General features: G+C 51.5%; 1 protein-coding gene across 2 annotated transcripts; it reads left to right on the top strand.

Moving 5' to 3' along the window:
- Window positions 1-469: 469 nt before the first annotated feature.
- On the top strand, window positions 470-17,806 carry LOC122366809. Of its 2 annotated transcripts, none has more exons than XM_043339422.1 (3): window positions 470-589; window positions 1,126-1,376; window positions 16,825-17,806. In XM_043339422.1, the coding sequence occupies exons 1-3, from the start codon at window positions 489-491 to the stop codon at window positions 16,893-16,895; spliced, it is 423 nt and encodes a 140-aa protein (XP_043195357.1). In that variant the 5' UTR covers window positions 470-488; the 3' UTR covers window positions 16,896-17,806. The 2 variants fall into 2 exon arrangements, with proteins under 2 accessions (XP_043195357.1, XP_043195358.1); XM_043339423.1 differs by lacking the exon at window positions 16,825-17,806 and adding an exon at window positions 2,963-4,568.
- Window positions 17,807-19,856: the final 2,050 nt, after the last annotated feature.

The raw sequence follows: 19,856 nt of genomic DNA, 5'->3' as shown, positions 1-19,856 counted from the left end.
GAAGGCTGCAGCCGGGTTCATTGTCGAGATGTGGTTGGTTTCACTTCGCATACAGTACCAAGGCTACGGTACACCGGAACTCAGTTGGCCCAAGACAGGCCTCCGCATTAGAGGGCATCATACTCGGAACAGGAAGACAAGATCCGGATGCAAGAGAGGCATAATCCACCGTATTCATAACACAATTTCTAATAATATGAAATGTGATCAAGTGTATAGTCACTAGTCAGAGACCCCAACTTCGAAGTGATACGGTTCCGGGGGTCATAGCTTTGGCTTCCCTTCATGAATATGTACTAGATGACATGAAGGGCCCGCTTGTCCATCATACCTTGCAGAGAATAATTGACATAATCCGACAGGCTTGTGCCCAATTTATGTGTGTCGTTTGTCGCTGCAAGATCTTGTTGCTTTAGCCGCTGTCCCTGCTAGCTCTCAGTAGTTTTGACGTCACAAGCCTGCTCTGACGTCAGACACGGTGCCTTTTGATGGCAGCGTTCCGTGACGACGACATCGGTGACGACCTGACCTGCGTCATGAAGATCCACAAGGAGCACCAGCGTCTGCAGGGCAACGGCTTCCTCGCCTGGTGAGTGTAAGACACATGCGCACAATCAGCTTGCCAAGTGCTCTCTAATGCTCTGGAGGCTGCCCAGGAATACTCATTGACTGCTCGTAGATATCACATGACGCCACAGCTAGTGTGCCGAGTTGTTCTCGAGCGTATCCGCTCAATTGATGTCAATCACCAAGCTCTATAATAAGCAGAGGGTGACGCATCCGGTAGTGGGAAGTCCACAGACGGTTTACTATCGGCAGCGGTCTTAGGCATATCCTGGTGTGAGGTATCCTTCGTTATTTGTCAAAGGACCAGATGAGACCCCACGCCGCCACAGTACCAAACCGCTAACTGACCGTGAACAACCGCCGGGCAACGGGTACCGATTAGCGGATCAGCGCAAATTACTTTTACTGCCGACATGAATCGCGTTTACGACCTGACTTGGTCCTGGTGTAAGTGAACTCATCGAGTCAGCCAGCAGGGTGTGTGGTCTTGGAGCCCCTCGAGCTGTACATTGCTTTGTGTCGTTCCTGGAGCTGTATGACTGACCGGACTTTTTGCAGGGTGGCCTGGAAGCAGCACTGCCAGCACTCGGACCTGTCGTCGTACGTCTCCGGCTGTGACCGAGTCACCACCAGCACCACGCAGCGGCCGACCACCACCACCACAACGACCACTCGGCGACCGACAGCGACCGGGAGACCCTCCGTGCAGGACTTCTACAGAAACCCGAGCAAGACGAACGCGCACACGCACTTCAACAACCTGGCGCCGCTGGCCAACCTCCTGGTGCGCGGCGCACGGCCTCAGAAAGGTAGACTCCAGCCTTATGTCAGGCAACACTCGGGGGCGGGAGGAAGCCGAAGGGAGGACAGAGTGTTTCAGCCTTCAGAGGCTAATGGTCCCTTTACATCGCAGTCGTCCCCTTTCTCAGCAAATCCGTTTGCCCGGAATGTGTTCTTAGGTTCGACAGACAGCGAAGCTGATGCAGTTGACGACCACCCTCATCCCTTCGCTGACAACATATTCCTTACTGAGAATTCGGATGGCCCAGCAAGCCATCCTTTTAAAGAGAACGTGTTCCTAAACGGTGATCGTGTCAGCGAGCCAGAAACCTTCGTCACAGAAAGACCCAGACCCCGTTCCACGACTACTCGTCGACCTCCGTCCGATAGTTTTATTCCGCTGTGGTCGGGTTTCGGTGGCAAGCTATCCGAGATCGCTTCTCGGCCAAAAACCGCCATCAGACCGACATTTAAACCTCCTAAGACAACACGTCGGCCAAACACCACCCGCCGCCCGATGACCACACGTCGTTTACGAACCTCACCCCCACCAACCACCACCGTAGCTCCCCGGACTACCAGAAAGTCCTTCACTCCTCGCCGATTCACCACCCGCGCTCCGCTGACCACCAGGAAGCCCAGGACCACCCTCCGTCCAAAAACCACCCGCAGACCCAAGCCGACGCGGCGGTCGTTCACCACGACTCGCCGGCCCTCCACATACCGTCCGCCGGGCGGGGACTGGATCCACCTGTGGCCGGTCACCACCCGCAGGCCGAACAGCCACGCCTGGAGCACCCCGCTGACCACCTACCGACCGTCGATATTCGACAAAAACGGCAACCTCCGCGTCACGCCGAGTCCATGGCCCGGTCGCTAGGTCACTGGGAGGTCCGTGACCTGTAGGCTCAGAGCAGCCGGACGTCCAATTGACTGCTCAACACCGTGCCTCATCGTTCGTGTGTATCAACACCATCAACCCGATACGAATGCTCAGCTCGCTTGATTGGTTATGAAGAGAGGTACGCTCGATGCCTGAGGCATCGGTGGGTGCCAAACCGAATGTTTGTGTGCGTGTAATGATTTTTTTATCTGCAATTGCATTGCATCATGTGCTTTTATAATGCCGCAACACTGAGGGCATTACTGAAAAAAATCAGCAGATTCCGTTCGATTGTCACACATGACATTGACAGTGCTTTTTGTGTTTTAAATTCATGACTATTGCTCATTTATCCATAAACAACGCATTACCGTTGTTGTTTTGCTGCGCCCGAGAAGGGAGCAGCGGCTGAGACGGGTATCAATTGACAGCTCCACCACACTGGACCAATGTCAAATGCTGCCTTCATCGGCATTCGGTTAAGCATACCTACAATTAAATGTAGCTCAGCTTTGTCGTTGCTTTGCGATTGTATCGTAACCATATTCATTCATTAATGCCTGTTGCCATTTAATAAATCGACATGAAATGTTTGATAATTTGTACTTAGGGTAAGATACGTGCTTATATAAAATGTTCCTATACCCAGGAGATTCAGCAACACAACATGCGCGAATTATGTAGGGTCTCAACCGTCACCAGCAACCTGACTGCACTCTGCCCTGCTTTCAGTGTGACCTGACAACTAAATGACGGACCCGCCAGCAACGCTTGCCTCGCTACAGCTTCTGCCCAGCATAGCTTTCTCGCAACAATGTCAGCAGACAGTCGCACGCTTCGACAATGCAATGGACCTGCGACGACGTTACGTTTATCTGAACTCGACCCGCGTCTCGCTCTGAAGTCCGTACAAGCATCCTTTACTGATCACAGACTGCCGCTGCTCAATGGAAGTCTTCTTCAATAGTCCATTACCAGCTAGTTTTCCTTTTTCCTCTTTATTTCACATCTATCTCTGCTTTCATCCGTCTCTTCCCCAGCCGCCACCCTGCTGCTCCACCGCTCTGCTGAACCGCTTTCCCCAGCCTGCACTTCTCGCTGTGACTCGGCCTGCGACTATCGCTGCGCCGGACCGCGCCTCTCGCTGTGACTCGGCCTCTCGCTGTGACTCGACCTGCGACTATCGCTGCGCGGGACCGCGCCTCTGCTGACCCGGCCTCTCACTGTGACTCGACCTGCGACTGTCGCTGTGCCGGACCGCGCGGTGACCAGTCTCGCTTTGACGCTAACGCCGAGCAATTACGTGAGCAGCATGTCCGACGTGGTCGACGGGATGTCACTGCCGTCGGCTGGCAACTGTCAGGGAGCGGCGCTCGGACCGGACGACACTCGGGCGACCGGACCCGGACAGAGGGGACGAGGAAACGGACGGGAGAGGACGAGGACGAAAGACTGACTGGCGAGGACCAGACGGAAGCGAGGGGACGAGGATGGGACACTGGTGGCTGAACGAAGGACAAGTCGGACATATTAGAAGTTTTGAATGACTTTGCTAGCAGAGATTAGAGGGGACAGAGACGCGGAGACATGTGATTATGTGGAGGTAGTGGCGGCTGTGCAACCAGGCGTCGACTTGTGATTCGGTCAGCAGTAAACTGAAAAATACAGCTTCCAGACGTCGATAGTTGGGGGTGGAAAAATTGGCGTCATGCTAGCCGAGGGGTCGATAGACCTCAATAAGATCAGCTACGGCAGCTGGATCTTTTTTAAGAAGGCTCCCTTTAGCGAGTCTCCTTTTGAGTTGTTGGTAGGTATATAACGAGTTTGACATTTTTTAAAGTGTTTTGCTGGCGTCAGACCAAAATTTCGATGGGATTTCTGCCTCAACAGCTGCGAAATCACGTACTCTCACGCTGCTGTAGCATGCCTCCCTGTGCTAGAGAATATTGACCCCAGATGGGTTTGGTGACGCTTTCTGACCTTGCGAAGAAACCATGACAAGCATGACTGAATTGTTTTGAGCTTGGTAAAACAGCTGTGTAAGCCGCACTTTCTTTTCGCTACTGTGCGGCTTTTACCGTGTAATCTTGTCACGCCACCGCACCGCACCAGTCGGGGATAAGAGCGTATACCGTCTACTTTTGTGGTGTGGACTGTGTAGTGTTATGAGCCGTGTCCCGCGGTGTCTTGTTTTTGTTGTTGACACACGTGTTGAAGGCACGCCTAGCCGATCGGGGAATCTACAGACCAACATCGGTGCAGTGGGGCATCACCGAATGGTTACAGCCAAGAAGACAAGTGCGGAAATACATTTCTTGCAATGCAATTTGAGTCTTTTGGTTTGTGCGTTTGCTACATGTGTGTTTACTTCTGGTTTATACAAACTTGACAATTCATTGGATGGAAAGTAACTCGGGGAAGGAAAAATGTCATTTTATTTATTTTTTCTGGCGCAAATTAATTTCGCAGAGCCTGTTAAGCCTGAAACAGACTCTTTCCGCAGCTAGGAAATCGCATGCGAGAGCCTATTCAAGTACATGGAAGCATGCGCGCATCAATCGCACGCACTTCCCACATGCGATTGATGCGGGAAGAATCATAATGTATTTGAATAGGCTCTCGCATGCGATTTCCTGAATGCGGAAAGAGTCTGTTTCAGCCTTTAGTGTCTCTAAGCCAATAGTCGGTGGTGGGTAACGTTATTCAGAACCGGAGGTCCCAGCATTTCATCTTCCGAGTGGCGTCGCTGTCGCGTGACATTTAGACCGCGGCCGTCGTCTCTCGGTCCGGCCTCCTGCCTATGAAACTGACATAAAGACGCTCGTTTGGAATAGGCGATGAGCTGAGCAGACCTGCAGCGTGAAACTGTCGCGAGCGTCGTGAATAAGAGGTGCTCCGTTGAAGAGCTCGTATACCAGCAGAACGCGCTTCATAGGTGTACCTGCTTCACACCGCTGTCCGGTTGACAAATAAGGTGACCGTTAATAGGTATGTTAACATCAAATTAGCGAATGTGTGTGTCTGTTCCGAACTTGGATAAAATATGAGCGAGCCACGCCCTCATAACCAGAAGGCGGAGTTACGACATTTTTACTCTGCCGGAAGCATCCCATAACTCAGCGGAGACAACTCAGAGTCGGCCAACACGCGATCCTGGCGCCCGGCGATATTATATACTGGTACCGCAGAGAAGGGAGACTTCATTTCATTTCTCATCACTAGTCCCGTTTCCACTGATAGTGAATTGCTATTATAACTATAATCGCTATTATCGCTGTTACCTATAGTTAACGGAAGCACTTTAGATCAACGATTTTTAAAATTATTCACTGCAAATTAGGTAAACGTTATTTCACATTTCATTAGATAGTCTTCACAGTTCACACCTATTAGCAAAGTTTTTGTTTTGTATATTCATGTTTTAGTAGCATTCACTATCCCCTTATTATAATCTGTTCACGTTCCACTTCAATTTTCAAATGACAGTTTTCAGTTTTTTTAGCTTCTCTGAGTTCTGACATATGCATTATGTAGACATCTAATATCCAGGGCGCTAAAGAGTCCTAATATCTGGCCGTGCTGCATTATCCAACTGACAGTTGACACAAGTTATCTTCTACCAACAGACGCTCCTATGTTCAGCTTCCAGTCGTCCTGTATTCTGTAAGTAGGACTGACGCCGGGTGTCAGTCAGTTTCCCGTCCTGCAGACCAGTGCAGTGCATCTGTAGGACGGGTCCGTCCGTCCCCGGGCCACTCCCGGCCGTCCGAGCAGCCTGCCGTCCCGCGGATACCGCCGTCACCATGAGTCACGGCTCGCTCCGACCCAATCCCCGCCGCCGCCGCTCCATTGAACCAATGACGCCGGTTGTCGTGCAGCACATCATCACACACAATCAGCTGCCGCTCAGCTCTGGTCACCGCCGCGCAGATCAGAGCAACTGATCGCCGGTATAGGCGAATCGTACCCGGCGGGCAGCCGGCAGATTTGGGAGGATCTACCCGAATCGGTCGCGGTGGTGGAGCCTGCGGAGGCCTAATCACCCCAAATTGCCGGCGCCGTTGATGGAGATTTAAGCACGCAGCTCGTCGCATTGTGCGCGGCTTAGCGTCCGCGCCCGGGGCGGCGTGTCTCCATTGACGGGCGCGCAGGAGCCGATGTCACCTGGTCACGTTCCCAGACGGGCAAGTTTTGTAATTCCGCCGGATTTCACGCCGGTGCCGGCGCTGGGAACGGAGCGGTACACACCAAAGGGAGTCCATCGATTCCGGGCGCGCCGCCGGCGGCCGGGAGCCGAGGGCGCCGCAGGGGCGGGTTTTCGGCGGCCGGTCGGCGCTCCGGCGGGCTAGCAGCTTGTGGTGATCTCCCTGTAAAAACATAGGCGGCGGAACGGGGAGGGCACTGGGGCACCGTGCCCCCCTTTGATTTTGGCATTTTAACATTAGCCCTATGGACGTTGCATGGAAAGAATGGGACCAAAAGTCGGCAGTCCCCCCCCCCGACAGTCCCCCCTTAATTGAAGGTTTTTCGCCGCTGCTGCTGGATGTCACTGCTGTTTTTCCTAGTATTCAAAAGAAAAGATTCAAACATAGGCATGCATGCGCCAGTCTCGTCATCTGATAAAAAATAATAGCCACGCTTAGGTACCGTTTTACTTATCATATTGACATCTCATTTACACATCGAATTCCTGCGCTGAAAATGTAGGTAACTGATATTTTAAAACATAAAATCTTATTATAGGTATTTGTGTGTGCTCAGGAAGCATAAACGGTTCATCAAAGGTCAACTCCGACAACGCATTGTAACTAGGCATAGGTTTAGTTAGGTACCTATACCTACCTAGGATCTACCGATTATTTTAGTCGCAGGAACTGTGAAACAATGAGCTGGTCAGTTAACCTGACCTGCTTGGCTTGCCGCTCCTGCACATCGTGTCCCACGAGTGGCCTGTGCGGAACAGGCCGAGAGCTATCAGCAGAGACATCTGTTGGTGGATAGCGGAACCAGTAACTGAGCGCGGCCGTGGCGGCCCCTGGGTCAGACGCCTTGGCTGCCGACAATGGGCGATTACCAGACATGACTCACTAGTCACTCTCATCCAATAACACGCCTGCATTGCTGCGCCCTCCCCACCACTAATGCCGAAAAGCGTCACGCTTCCAATGAGTCCATTAGTCAACGCTCGGGAAACATCGCGCTGGGGGCACTGCATTGTAGCAATTGAATTGGATCGTTCGTAAATCGTTATGATGTTCTTCATCAAAGTAAAAACAGAGCCGCAGGTAGAAAGAAGGTACCCAAATAACCATAATATCAAGTGTAACCGCATTGATATAGAATTGAAATTCCTAGCTCAAGTTGTGGCAGTTTAGACACGTACCTACCTTTCGTTAAACTTTGAGCACCATTTATCCTACCTACATAGGGCTAATTCCCCGTGTTGAGCTGCGTTAGGCCGTTGACAACTTGAACATCGGCCTCTTTTCCTAAAACAAAATGGGCAGATTAAATCTCGTTTACCCTGCTAAAACCTGACCTTCACTTAACCCTCGCCGGACCAATTGGTTTTCTACATACGCGCCGGCCGAGGGGGGGGGGGGGCGGGTAGGACCCCCCCCGCCGTTTCGCCCCTGGTGGAGCTAGCGCGTCGCGGAAAAAAACGAGCGTGTGCGCCGTTACGAGACGCAGAGATTGGTACCCGATTTTAAGGTCCCAGGTTAACCGGTGACCTCTGAGGTCAGGTCAAGTGCCCCAAGGTACGGTTCAGTTTTTGGTGAATAACTTCGCAAAAAACGGCTGCAGAGCCGCGATTTTGGCAACATCGTGTTCGCCTTGCTCAGGCGCGTCGAATGGTATACTGTTTGTCCGGGTCAGGTCAACTTGGGGTGTTGACCTCAGGTCAAGGTCAGGTCAGCACCCCCAGGTCACGAAGCTGGTCGAAAGAGGTCATGTCGCATATCATTCGATTCGGCAGGTCTTCCTGAGTCCATTGGTGGCTTTCCCGACTCGCTAGCTCAATTTGATCAAGAGTTATTGACGAAAAACTAATATGACCTTGATGACGTCATAAATGACGTCACGCAAGGTCAACATTGCAAAAGTGACGCATCTTACCTTGCAAGGAGTGCATAAAATCACGATTCTATCACGATTCTGTGTGCTTGAGGTAGTTGGAGATCGTTCCCGGCGCCAGAATAGCAGTTTGTATTTTTCCCCATTGACTTATAATGGTGAGGTCACGAAAATGACCTGACCTCATATGACCTTTAGGAAAAATCCGAGATATACAAGTTTTGAGACGCATAATGGATACTAGATCCTGCAAGTTTCATTTCCCTGTGACATCTCCTCTGGCAGTGAGGGCGTTGCGAAGTTGCGACACCTGAAGACCGTGCAGAGGTTCACTTATGACGTCATAGGTCAGTGACCTGACCTGACCCAAAAATGCGGTTGGTGTCAAAAGATCCGGCTTGAATCAAAGATCAGGTATGCTAAGTTTCAGCTCTCTGTCGCCAGTGTCCTCGGAGCTATCGCGAAAAAAAAACCCTATATGGGGGGCGGCACCCGCCCCCGCCCCCCTCGGCCGGCGAGGGTTAAGGTCGGCCAGAGGGGGTTACATTAAATTTTAAAGATGAAAAAGCGTATGACATTGCCGCCCGCTATACCTACGTTCTTTTACGCGATAGCTCGGAACACCATTGGGATAGAGAGATGCAATTTAACCCTCGCCGACCGAGGGGATGGGGGCGGGTGACGCCCCCCCCCCCCCCCCGCCCAGGAGGATTTTTTCGCGATAGCTTAGGACACGCCGGCGATAGAGAGCTGAAACTTGGCATATTGACCTTTCATTCAAGCTGGTTCTTTTGATACCAACCGCAACCGTTCTTTTGATGGATTGCATGATGTTATGGGCGCCTACAATTTGTATATCTCGGATTTTTTATATCCGTGACCTAAGGTCAGGTCAGTAGCGTGACCTTTCCATTACAAGTCAATGGAGAAAAACGAAAATGCCTCTAGATCCGTGTGTAGTGTGTACGCATAGGAACAGTCCAACTGATTTAAGAATCACAATTATTTGGACCACCCGTGACGACCAAGGTGTCTTTTTTGCTGATAGCCTATAGAGAGGTCATCCGAGGTCATTTGAGGCTACAAACAGATTTTTGCCAATAACTCTCGATTGGAAAGAGATAGAACGCTGGGAATGGCCTCATTGTGTTTGTCTTGCCGGAACGCATCGACTGATATGCAACATGACCTTTTCCGGTCAGGTCATGACCTTGACCTGAGGTCAAATTTTCAAGTTGACCTTTCAAGGTCAAATTATAGTTCATTCGACGCAGCTCGGTGAGAGGAACACGATTCTGGCAAGAGAAATGTCGTGGTGGTTTTTATTCAAAAGTTATTGGCGAAAAACACTTTTCGTAAAAACAGCTATATTTGGAGTTTTTTGCCCTCTGGAGGCTAAACCACTGACCTGAAGTCATTTTTGATATTGACTTTATCAAAAGAAGAGCTCAAAAGCTATCGATTGCTTTTCCAAGCGTTTTTCTAGCTATCATAGTTCCTGAGATAATGGCATGTTTTCTGAAAAATATGATGACAATTCGCAACTTTTGATGTTTGATAACTTCTGGTAACCCCAATATTGTTCTAAGATGAAAAATGACTGAAATACTTTCAAACGTACTCGTCGAGAGCTGTCGACTGCTTTTTACCGCATAACAAATGCACAACTTGTGTAAAATTATATTATTTATAACTTTTTTCTAGAACGATGTTACGCAAAAAACGCAATCCCGCAAAAAACGCACGCAGAAAACGCATATGTAGCCAGGCCTTAAAATTGGTTTGCAGTGCTGTGAATGGCAAAAGCTTACTTTGACCCGATAGATAACGCCATCACTAGCAGTAGCACTGAGGTCAATATAGCCGAGTGTTTCTCATGTTAGAACTTTGATGATACCATCGAATGCCGTTTGAATTTAGATAATGGGTCGAAGGTGGTTTGTTTCGAGGATAGCTAGGTAGGGGGACAAATTGTCCCTCCCCCTCCAATTTCTGGCATGGGTTCGGCATTAGCTCCAGGAGCGCAGCCTTCCTCTCGCCGGCATTCACTATCCAGCATCCTTCGACGGCACATGAATTGCACGCAGCCTCACTCGTTGGGGTCATCATAAAAATCCGACCTGTAGGTGTGTGGGCTTCAACGTTTCAGATGTAATAGCACGACTCTAGGAACGCCACCCTTAGGAATTTCCAACCGACCCTTCCAGCAACAGATGGCATTCTACCGCCGACATTTAAAGCGCGCGGAACGGGTGGCGTTCCATTGTGGGCGTGCGGCGTCTCGCGGGCGGCGCGCGGAAGTCAGATGGTCAATGTGAAGAGGTCAGCCGGCGCGCGACTGACGCCCGGTTAAAGGGCCGGCCGGGGAGCCGCGGGCTGCGGAACTCGACCATCCTTCCGTCCCGGCGGCCGTCTGTGGCGGCAATAAATCCTCAGTGGTGGCCACTTAGACGGCCTGCTGTCGCCGAGTGGCGCGTCTCCGACCGTTGGAAGAGGGTGGCGCGCGCTCACCAACTGGCACGTGCCGCGGCCGCTCGGCGTCGTCACCCAGCAGCCAGCGCGCAGCGGGAGGGCATTTAAAAACGGCACCGGCCTGGTCACCTTCTGTTGGGCACATTCCTCGGACCATGAGCTGATGAGCCGCGCCAGACCGGGGCCGAGAAGGGGTGGCAGGGGGAGTGATTGGGACCACACAGGAGAGAATGGTGAGGGAGCACGGCTTGTCGGAAGATTTGAAATGAAAAAATACAGACGGTTTCAATTGAAGTTCACATGGGAAACATTAAACATTGTAAATTGCTTATTTGTTGATGTTTTTTAACATTTGGCAAGTTTCAACTAGCTAAAAATATTAAAGGGACTTTCCCTCCCACCTTCAAAAAGTTAACCCGCACGCCGTCGAGCGTCTGCCAGCTTAGAACCGACGGGGGAAGGTTGATCGCCCCCCCCCCCCTGAGATCTCGAGAACGAAGCAAGATAGAGACAAGCGGGATTTTGAAATCAAATATCTCAGAATTAAAGTATTTCTGGATGTTGTGAGCGTCCAAACCGGTAATTGCAAGCCCGGGACCCAATTTGGCTATATCAATTCAAAACTGATGTTAAGGTGGGATGGTCATTTTAAAAAAGGCCGCTTTGTTACATTCTCTGCGGCATCAAAAGGGCGCACTAAACTCTCTGAAGCACCAAGGGGCACTTTGCGGTGCCAGGGATCTCCCAAAGCAATCCGGGGGCCTTTGAGTGCAAAACGGGCCCCCGAGCTTTCCAAGGGCCTCCCGAGATTGAGTACCGAGGGCCCTGAGCTGCATTAGCTGGCCCTCTGTTCTTTCAAGGGGTCTCTGAATTGCTAACGAGGTGCCCCTGAGACCTTAACCCGCGACCTGGTGGGGGGGGCTATTTTTTGCCCCCCCCCCCTCCAGACTTTTCGATATATCTCCAGAACCACTGCGCCGATCGTCACCAAACTTTCAGTACCCTCCCGGACATCAATTTTACACATTGTGACCAAAATTTTTCCAAAGGCTATGATAGGTTGGCCGGAAATGACGTCAGAGTGACGTCATGTTCTGCCGTTTTCGACCCAAAAAAGGGTTTCGCGGGAAGAGCTGTCAGGCCTATAGCTTTGCAAATACAGAAAAATGATACAGACATAAAAGCTGTAGAATGGACAGGGCTACAAAACTGCTATCTCGGATTTTTGAAATTTTTGGATTTTGACCCCCAAAAATCAAAAAATAGATTTTTTGAATATAATAGCCAAAAAATCAAAAAAAAATTTTGAATTTCGAAAAAACCGGAATATATGTGATAGTCCTTACCGCCTTCTATCTACATACCACATTTGAGATCGATACCTCTTTTTTTGGCCAAGTTATAGCGAAAAAACTGTTCAAAATTGATGACGTCAAATTTTCAAACTCAATTTTCAGCAATTCTAGACCTCGTAGCGCAAAACAAAGACCACCATTAGACTCCCCGTGACGAGCTGCATCGAATCAATACCCATTTTATGCAAAAATATCAACTTTGAAATTTGACCTTTTTTGACCTGACCTTGACCTGACCTCCACCAGAAAGTGACCTAAACCGTACCTGATGGTCTTATCTTATAACCAACACCATTGAGTTGGAAATGAAAAACTGGCCATAAAACATGCATCGCATAACCTTAGTAAAGTTGGGTTCATGTGGTGACCCTTGGTGACCTTTGGTGACCTGACCTGTGACCTGACCTGGTATGACCAGTGACCTCTAACAGCAACATATCTACTAGGCAACTGACGCCCTATCGCTGATTCCCGACAAAATGCGTTTTCCTCGGTGTTATAGCGCATTCCCTAGAAGACCCGTGAACGGTGAAACATTTCATCTTTGACCTGACCTGTGACGTCATCGGTGACCCCGAGGTCAATAAAATTTGGCTTCCTTCGACAAATTTGACAGGCCTTTCGAACGCCGTTTGAATTTTTCGGATCCGTCCAGTAGTTTCGGAGATACGAGGGGGGGGCAAAAAATAGCCCCCCCCCCCACCAGGTCGCGTTATAAACAGACCCCACCAGGGCGCGGGTTAAATGAGCATATGAGAAACTGTGGGGGCATTGAGCACGTGTCTGGGCTCTCTGAGCTGATAACGGGCCATTGGACTTGATTCCTCCTATCCCAACTTATCTGCGCCCATCCTATCATACCCCACACCCACCGGTCCATTGCCATCCCGCTCGTCCTCCCCACCGGTCGCTTTCCACCTCTCTCCCCTCCCACAGGTCCTTTCCATCCCCTCCCTCCCCTCCCCTGGAGCTGTTGTAGCTGGTGACAGACGGCAGGTAGGCCGTCCGCCCTTTGTCGTTTGGTAAACAGCGCTGCTCATCACTGGGGCCGAACCAGATGGCCTCATTAGGGCTGGGGCCACGCGCGGCGGGGAGGGAGGGGGGGGGGCAGGTACAGGGGTGCCGACGCCCCTCTCTGGCGTCGTGACCGTGTCAGCTGGCCAGCGCGCGCCTCGGGTCAGGGATTTAAAACGCACTCGGGCGTCACGCGTCACGACGCGTTGAGGTGTGGAGGTGGAGGTGAGGGTGGCCGAACCGCCCGTACAACAGTTGGTAGCCCTAGCCACGATGGAGCTCCGACCCGAGCCAGCCAAGATTACCCAGATTTACTGTGTTGGTAAATGAATTCTCGGCCCGGTAATGATTACCTGGACGCTGAGCGGAAGCCAGTACAGACAGATGGGAGGTGGAACTGTAACGAACGCGCCGCCAATTTGTTGGCGAGCGCCGTTTGAACCGAGCGCCTCTTGGACGCCGCTGGGCGGTGGACGAGGGAGACTATCATTTGGTGCACGGTGTGAGGGGAATGGTGCGTGTGCAGGTTTGAAATCAGCGACTACCCGACTTTGGAGAGATTCGGAATCGGCTAGTCTACCTCGAGCACCTGGTATGTCATAAAAGACACCCGTGTAGCGTATGGGACACAATGAAAAGCCAGAAAGCGCAGGGTGGCCGCCCGCCGTCCGGTAATGAAGGCGCAAGGTGCGCTGGGTCCCAGCGTGGCCCACCGGGTGCCAGCGACCCCCTATTGTGGTCGGAAGGATTATCGGCCGACTCGGTAACGGCGTAATGAGCGCGTCTGTGGGCGCGCGCGGCGGCGGCCCTTTCTGCGGCGCATCTGCGGCAGCTGGCCGGAACCGCCGCCACGGCCAAGGAGTAAATCTCCCGAGGGGTAGGCCGGCCTGACCCGGCTCACCTGCGCTGACCCCACCTGTCCCGGCGCGGCCCTCACGCGAGCCCGCCTGCCAACTGTCCCGGCCGCCACCCTTGGCCGACTCCGCCGACTTCCCCGCCGACTCCCGGGCAAAGACCGCAAACAGGCACCGCCGCCGAGACCGACGCCACCTGCGACCTCCGGTGGCGGTGGCGACGGCCGGCGATGACGACGGAGCGTCGCGCCGCCGCCGGGGACCGCCGCGTGCGCCGGGCCAATCGCCTCTAATGTGGAGCCCATCCATCTGGGGCCTGATAGAAAATCCGATATTCCAATTAGCGCAGCAATATTTGCCGCGGCTGTAATCTTGCGCTATTAAGCGTCATAATGGAAGTGCTCGGTGCGTCGTTATATCACCTTTAGTAAACACCTCGGAATCGGTGGCTTGTTGACACGCCTTTGAGTGGGCGCCAGACAGTGGCATTCAGCCGGGCCGGGGAGCGGTATTGTGCCGCATGGATTTATCGACGGCCGATGGCGCGCCGCTTTCATGGACTGAGGAGCTGGGTGAACGTGCTGGAACCACGGCACCATCGAGTACGTCTGTATGTGTGTGTGCAATGCACCACGGCGATGGCAAAATCGTGGCTCTGCGGCCGTTTCTTTTTGTGAAGTTATTTACCAAAAACCGAACCGGTGCCTTGGACCACCTGACCTGACCTGAGAGGTCACCGGTTGACCTGAGACCTTAAAGTCGAGTACCACTCGACTGGGCAAGGCGGCGTCTGGTGACGATGCACACGCTCCTTTTTTCGGCGAGAGGCCCTAGCTCCATCAAGGACGAAACGGCGAGGGGGTCGTACCCCCCCCCCCCTTGGCCGGCGCGTATGTAGAAAATCAATAGGTCCGGCGAGGTTTGAAGTTACCCGTCAACACAACTATCATCTAATAATGACGTACTGTCAATGAGCAAAATTCAGTGTGAAGAAGTAATAAATTACCTGAAGGTATCAACTTTGAATTTATTTTCCGAAGTAGCGCCTACGTCGTTGTTTTACGTCATCTATAGCCTCTGCCTGCCATCACTGTAACAGTTGCTGTCGCTCACATTGCGTGTGTCGGTATGTGCCTATTCCGCTACCGCTACCGCTGGCGGTGCGCCCCCTGGTACAGCGCCCGGGAGATTGCCGGGGATTCGGCCGGCTCCCAGAGGTGCCGCGTCCAATCCAGTCAGCAGGCAAACAAGGCACGCTAATGAGTCGCCTCGGATCGCTGATGGTAACATCGCCGGGGACTCGGGGGGCGTGGTGGGACGGCATGCTAAGGACACTGAGGGCGTGCCGTGAGGGCGTCAGAGCTCAGGAGGACGCGGTGTGGTGACAGTGTTGTCACCTCCCCATCCCCTCCTGCAAGTGAGATCTGGCCAGAGGAGGCGAGAGAGGGCGGTTGAGACCGAAACTGACATACGTTGTCTCACTTTTTGCCCGTGGGATGCAGAAAACCGCTTCACGTGTAGATAATGCACACTGAAGGCAACAAGTATCAACGTGAAACACTTGGCGTTAATGTGATGTTTTGCAATCCACTTGGGCGGATTGCTGCAATAGTCACAAACAAATCCATTTACGAGATTCCGTCTCTTCAGGGAGAGACAGAATCAGCATTTCCCGCTACGCCGGTGGCGATCGCATCACACTCTCATCAATAATTTACAGCTTTAATTATTATCAGAAATCCCTAATCATGCCGAAATCCCTTAGCGGCCGGTGATTAGCCGGCGCCGCTATTTATCGGCGCCGTCGATCGACCGAGCGGCTTCTCCCCGATGCCTCGTCCGACGGCAGAACAATCCGTTTTTCATGAATAACCGAGTATAAAACATTCATTGCGCCGATTGTCGCCGGGCTCCCGGGGCGCCAATGTCTCCCCCCCCCCCCCACTACTCACAGAGTGAGCGCGGTGCTGAAAGCCACCACCACTGCACGAGGTGCCGAGCTATTGATTGGAGCACAATTAGCCGTAATTGCGCCAGAAGTGTATTCTGCGTGCCTGTTTGTGAGTCCCGGCCACTGCGGCGCGGTTTTTGGGGCCATTGCAATAACGAAGCGATCGGTTTTTGTTGAGGCGATAGTTGATGGTCGGGGACTCATTACGGGTAATGCATGCTACTCCCACTCAGTGGACGATCCAAATTAGGTCAGCGGCGCGGCGCCCGGCCATCCATCGTACATACATACCTACATACTGCAGCGCCAGGGCGAGTTCACCCACCCAGGCCGACAGGCTCAGTCAGTATTACCTAATCAAGCTGTATCGGCCTTCGGCCACACATAAAGCTAATTTCATTCCGAAAATGCTGCCAGCCGTTGTGTTGTTTAAGCCAGAGTAATTAATTTGTAAAGCTTAAGCGCTATCCCGTGGTATTTGAATGCGGCTATTGCCGATTAGTTTAATAGGCTCAGGGTGAGTGGAAATGCGTTGCAGTATTTCTCCAAACCTGTGGCCAGTGACACCGGAGAGGGCATTTTCGGGTGGTCGTTTGATTCAACAAATTGCTTCATTTGCAAAGCGTGTCAGATAATACTTTACGGTTGAATAACCAAATGCAATAGCATCACCCTTATTGTCCGTACCCTTATTGTACGTAGGTAATGCTGAAAATATTGCAGTGTTTCGGTAAATGAAGCAGACAAACAATACAAAGAAACATGTCACACCAAATTAGACTGACATACATGTAAGCAGTGGCGAGCAGAGCACGTCTTTAGAGGTCCACTCCACTCCACTCTGATCTGTACCCATCAAAACATTCAGCCCAGTTCCTTCGTGCCGTCAGCCGGGACTCGCCGGTCGTCTCTGCGCGTGCACCGGACATCACCATCGGAAGTGAGCTCCTCAGAAGTGCCGCCGGCGCTACAGCGGCGCCTGCCGCCTGCCGCCTCAGCCGCCCGCAGCCCACCGCCCACGGCCCACGGCCGCCGGCAGCCCTGGACGTGACGTGCGCCCCGTCACCGGTCCGGGAGCTAGCTGCGTCCCGACGGACCGGGAGCCGGAGCGTAACGGAGGCGACGCTGTGCAGTGTGCGTACGTCGCGCGACTAAACCCACAAAATCCCAATTACTCTACTCTGTCGTAATCGCTGCCTTCGAGTCATCTGCGCTGCGTCGTTTACGCGCGCTTAGCTGCGCCGTAATGGGAACAATTACATGTAATGAGGTTATGTGACATTAATGGCGCACGTAGCACCTGCTCTGGGCGACCCGGGGCGGCGAGGGACGCCGCTGGCGGCGGCGGCGCGCCGACCGACACCTGATGCCCGTCGCCCTCTCGTGGGAGGCCGGCGGCGCGGCGCGGCGGCCACTGACGGGAGAGGGTCCAGGTGCCGGTGTGGAGCAGCCTGCCGCAACCCGGCGACCGCTCGGCGGCTGTCAATATGTGGCCAAACGGTGGCTAATGATGACTCATTAGAGCGGCTCACCGGCACCGGTAACCACATGGCTCCCGGGACATGTCACACAGCGCCTGTCCCGCAGCCCGAACAGCACACTGCTCCCACTCCCGGACCTGCCCCAGCACACCAGGCTCCCACTCCCGGACCACCTGCCCTGCAAAAGAAACGCCGACGGCGAGAATGTATTGGTAGTAGTACAGCAGCAAGAAGGCTTCAGAAGTGTCTTCGATCGCGGTCCGTGGCTTACATTTATGAGCACGCTTTCATACGAACGACCTAGTGCCCTGCAAACGACTTATGTTTATCGTATGCAAATCGAACGTTGAAATATAAATTCAGCTGATATTGAATGTTCGTTTGCATGATCACTTGACAAAGGTCTCCTGTAATTGTTCTTATTGCCAATGAAAAAAGGAGAAAATGCGCTGAACGGTTGCCTCTTCCCTGTACAGCGATAATGAGGATAAATGCTACATGCTTGTGCATTGTTGATATTTACGTTTGCATTACTTTGGCTTTATTTGATGCGCTCATTTATAAAACGCACCATGTAATCGTGTGACTGAATCGATATTTTACAGGTCAGTGCTTGCCTTGAAACACTCTCTCCTCTAGCTGTTCTAATTTACTTTTTACATTGCATCGCCTCTCCTGCACCGGGTAATCACTAAGTCGACCAATATAACACTCATAACTTTTAATAATTGATAGCTGGAAACCAAAGCTTAACACAGTCCGAACTCAATCTCACACGATAAAATTACGTACTGGAACAGTCTATTTATTAGGTACAGGTAGAGCACCCGCCTAATATCCTAACCTCGTTTCCAGACGCATCACTTGCTTCAATTTCAGTCCTCGTTCGCTCCTCTGCCCATATCCCACTTCGCACGCTGTCTAGTGTCTCTCGATCCAGGGATGTCTCAGCAGTCAGCGCTCGTCAGCCGCAGCAGAAGCGGCGGCTCCTGCGCTCGGCCGCCATTGTTGTGGCCGAGCGGCCGAGCGGAGCGGCGGCGTCAAAGGAGCCGGCGGGGAGGGGAGGGGGGCGGCGCGTGCGGTCACGGGCGGCTGACCTCTCTAATCAGGCGCACGCGCGCTGCGGGCCGCCCGCCACGCGCCGCTCGGCCGACGCCAATTTGACACAGGGATGGAGGCGATGAGAGAGAGGGAGAGAGAGAGAGAGAGAGAGAGAGAGAGAGAGAGAGAGAGAGAGAGAGAGAGAGAGAGAGAGAGAGAGAGAGAGAGAGAGAGAGAGAGAGAGAGAGAGAGAGGAAGAGAGAAATTCGAGTGACAGGAGAAAAGCACCACGATCGGCTATTTTGAGCGACTTCTGCGGAACGACTGGACAATGTTTGAATAGATTGAAAAATCTGTGATGTCTTGTGAAGCATAATAGCGTTGCGTTTCTAAAGACGAAGATAGAAGGTAAATGATAAATTTCGGGCATAGGGGAAAATATTGAAATAAATAAACCAAAGTTTGTATCATTTGTAGGTACATAAACGAAAACAAACTAATAAAACGTCTTACATTTCGTCAAAAGCCATCACCAGCACTGCTCAACTATTCATTTTTTGATGCCATCACATGGCCCGATTGAACCACCTTTGCCGTTTATTTTATATTAGGTAGGTATTATTTGAATGGTTTTTAGCACAGTTTTGAGAGACATTATGAATATAATAAGAGATATTGACCTTACTCTCATATTAGCCAAAAGATATAAAATTTCAAAAAGACAAAATACAGTTTCGGGAGCTTTCGGCTTTGCGCCTTTATCAACCGTTATGATAACGGTTATGATAACGGTTATATCAACCGTTATGATAACGGTTGATAAAGGCGCAAAGCCGAAAGCTCCCGAAACTGTATTTTGTCTTTTTGAAATTTTATATCTTTTGGCTAATATGAGAGTAAGGTTAATATCTCTTATCAGGTATTATTTATTAAAGCTTTACACCTGAAGAAAGGGTAACCCACTAATTACCTTCTCTAGGAAGGCATGTTTATTATATCTAATACAGCTAAGTCATTTCACGTCGGAATATCTCGAATGCATCTGTTTTGCAAACTTGTCAAATGACATATAGGTATGTCAGATTAGGTACAGTTTGAATACTAGTCGGTTTGGCGTTATTTAGATAGGCTTGAAGTTTACTTTTTCCTTTAACAATTATGTAAACTTATAACGTCTGTAATTGAACGATCGTTTTCAATGTAACAAAAACTTTTTGGAGACGGCGCAAGGTTATTATTTATATTCCCTGGGAATCTGGAGCCGATTTAAACGAGTTTAGGCCGAAAGCGTAAAACGATACCATTGACCCTGATAACTTCCCGTGATGTTTCTGGGATGGCAAGTGTAAGGGATTGCCAATGTAAACACATTATTTAAACCTC

Source organism: Amphibalanus amphitrite, unplaced genomic scaffold, assembly GCF_019059575.1.
Source record: "Amphibalanus amphitrite isolate SeventyFive unplaced genomic scaffold, NRLGWU_Aamphi_draft 000832F_arrow, whole genome shotgun sequence".
NCBI lineage: Eukaryota > Metazoa > Arthropoda > Thecostraca > Balanomorpha > Balanidae > Amphibalanus > Amphibalanus amphitrite.
This window is presented reverse-complemented; position numbering and strand designations above follow the sequence as displayed.

What these genes read in the sequence shown, in the direction of transcription:
- LOC122366809 (XM_043339422.1), top strand. Translation starts at nt 489, where the DNA reads ATGGCAGCGTTCCGTGACGACGACATCGGTGACGACCTGACCTGCGTC. An exon ending in GGCAACGGCTTCCTCGCCTG is followed by an intron (nt 590 to 1,125) that starts GTGAGTGTAAGA and finishes GACTTTTTGCAG; the next exon opens with GGTGGCCTGGAAGCAGCACT. An exon ending in CGGCGCACGGCCTCAGAAAG is followed by an intron (nt 1,377 to 16,824) that starts GTAGACTCCAGC and finishes CATTCAGCCCAG; the next exon opens with TTCCTTCGTGCCGTCAGCCG.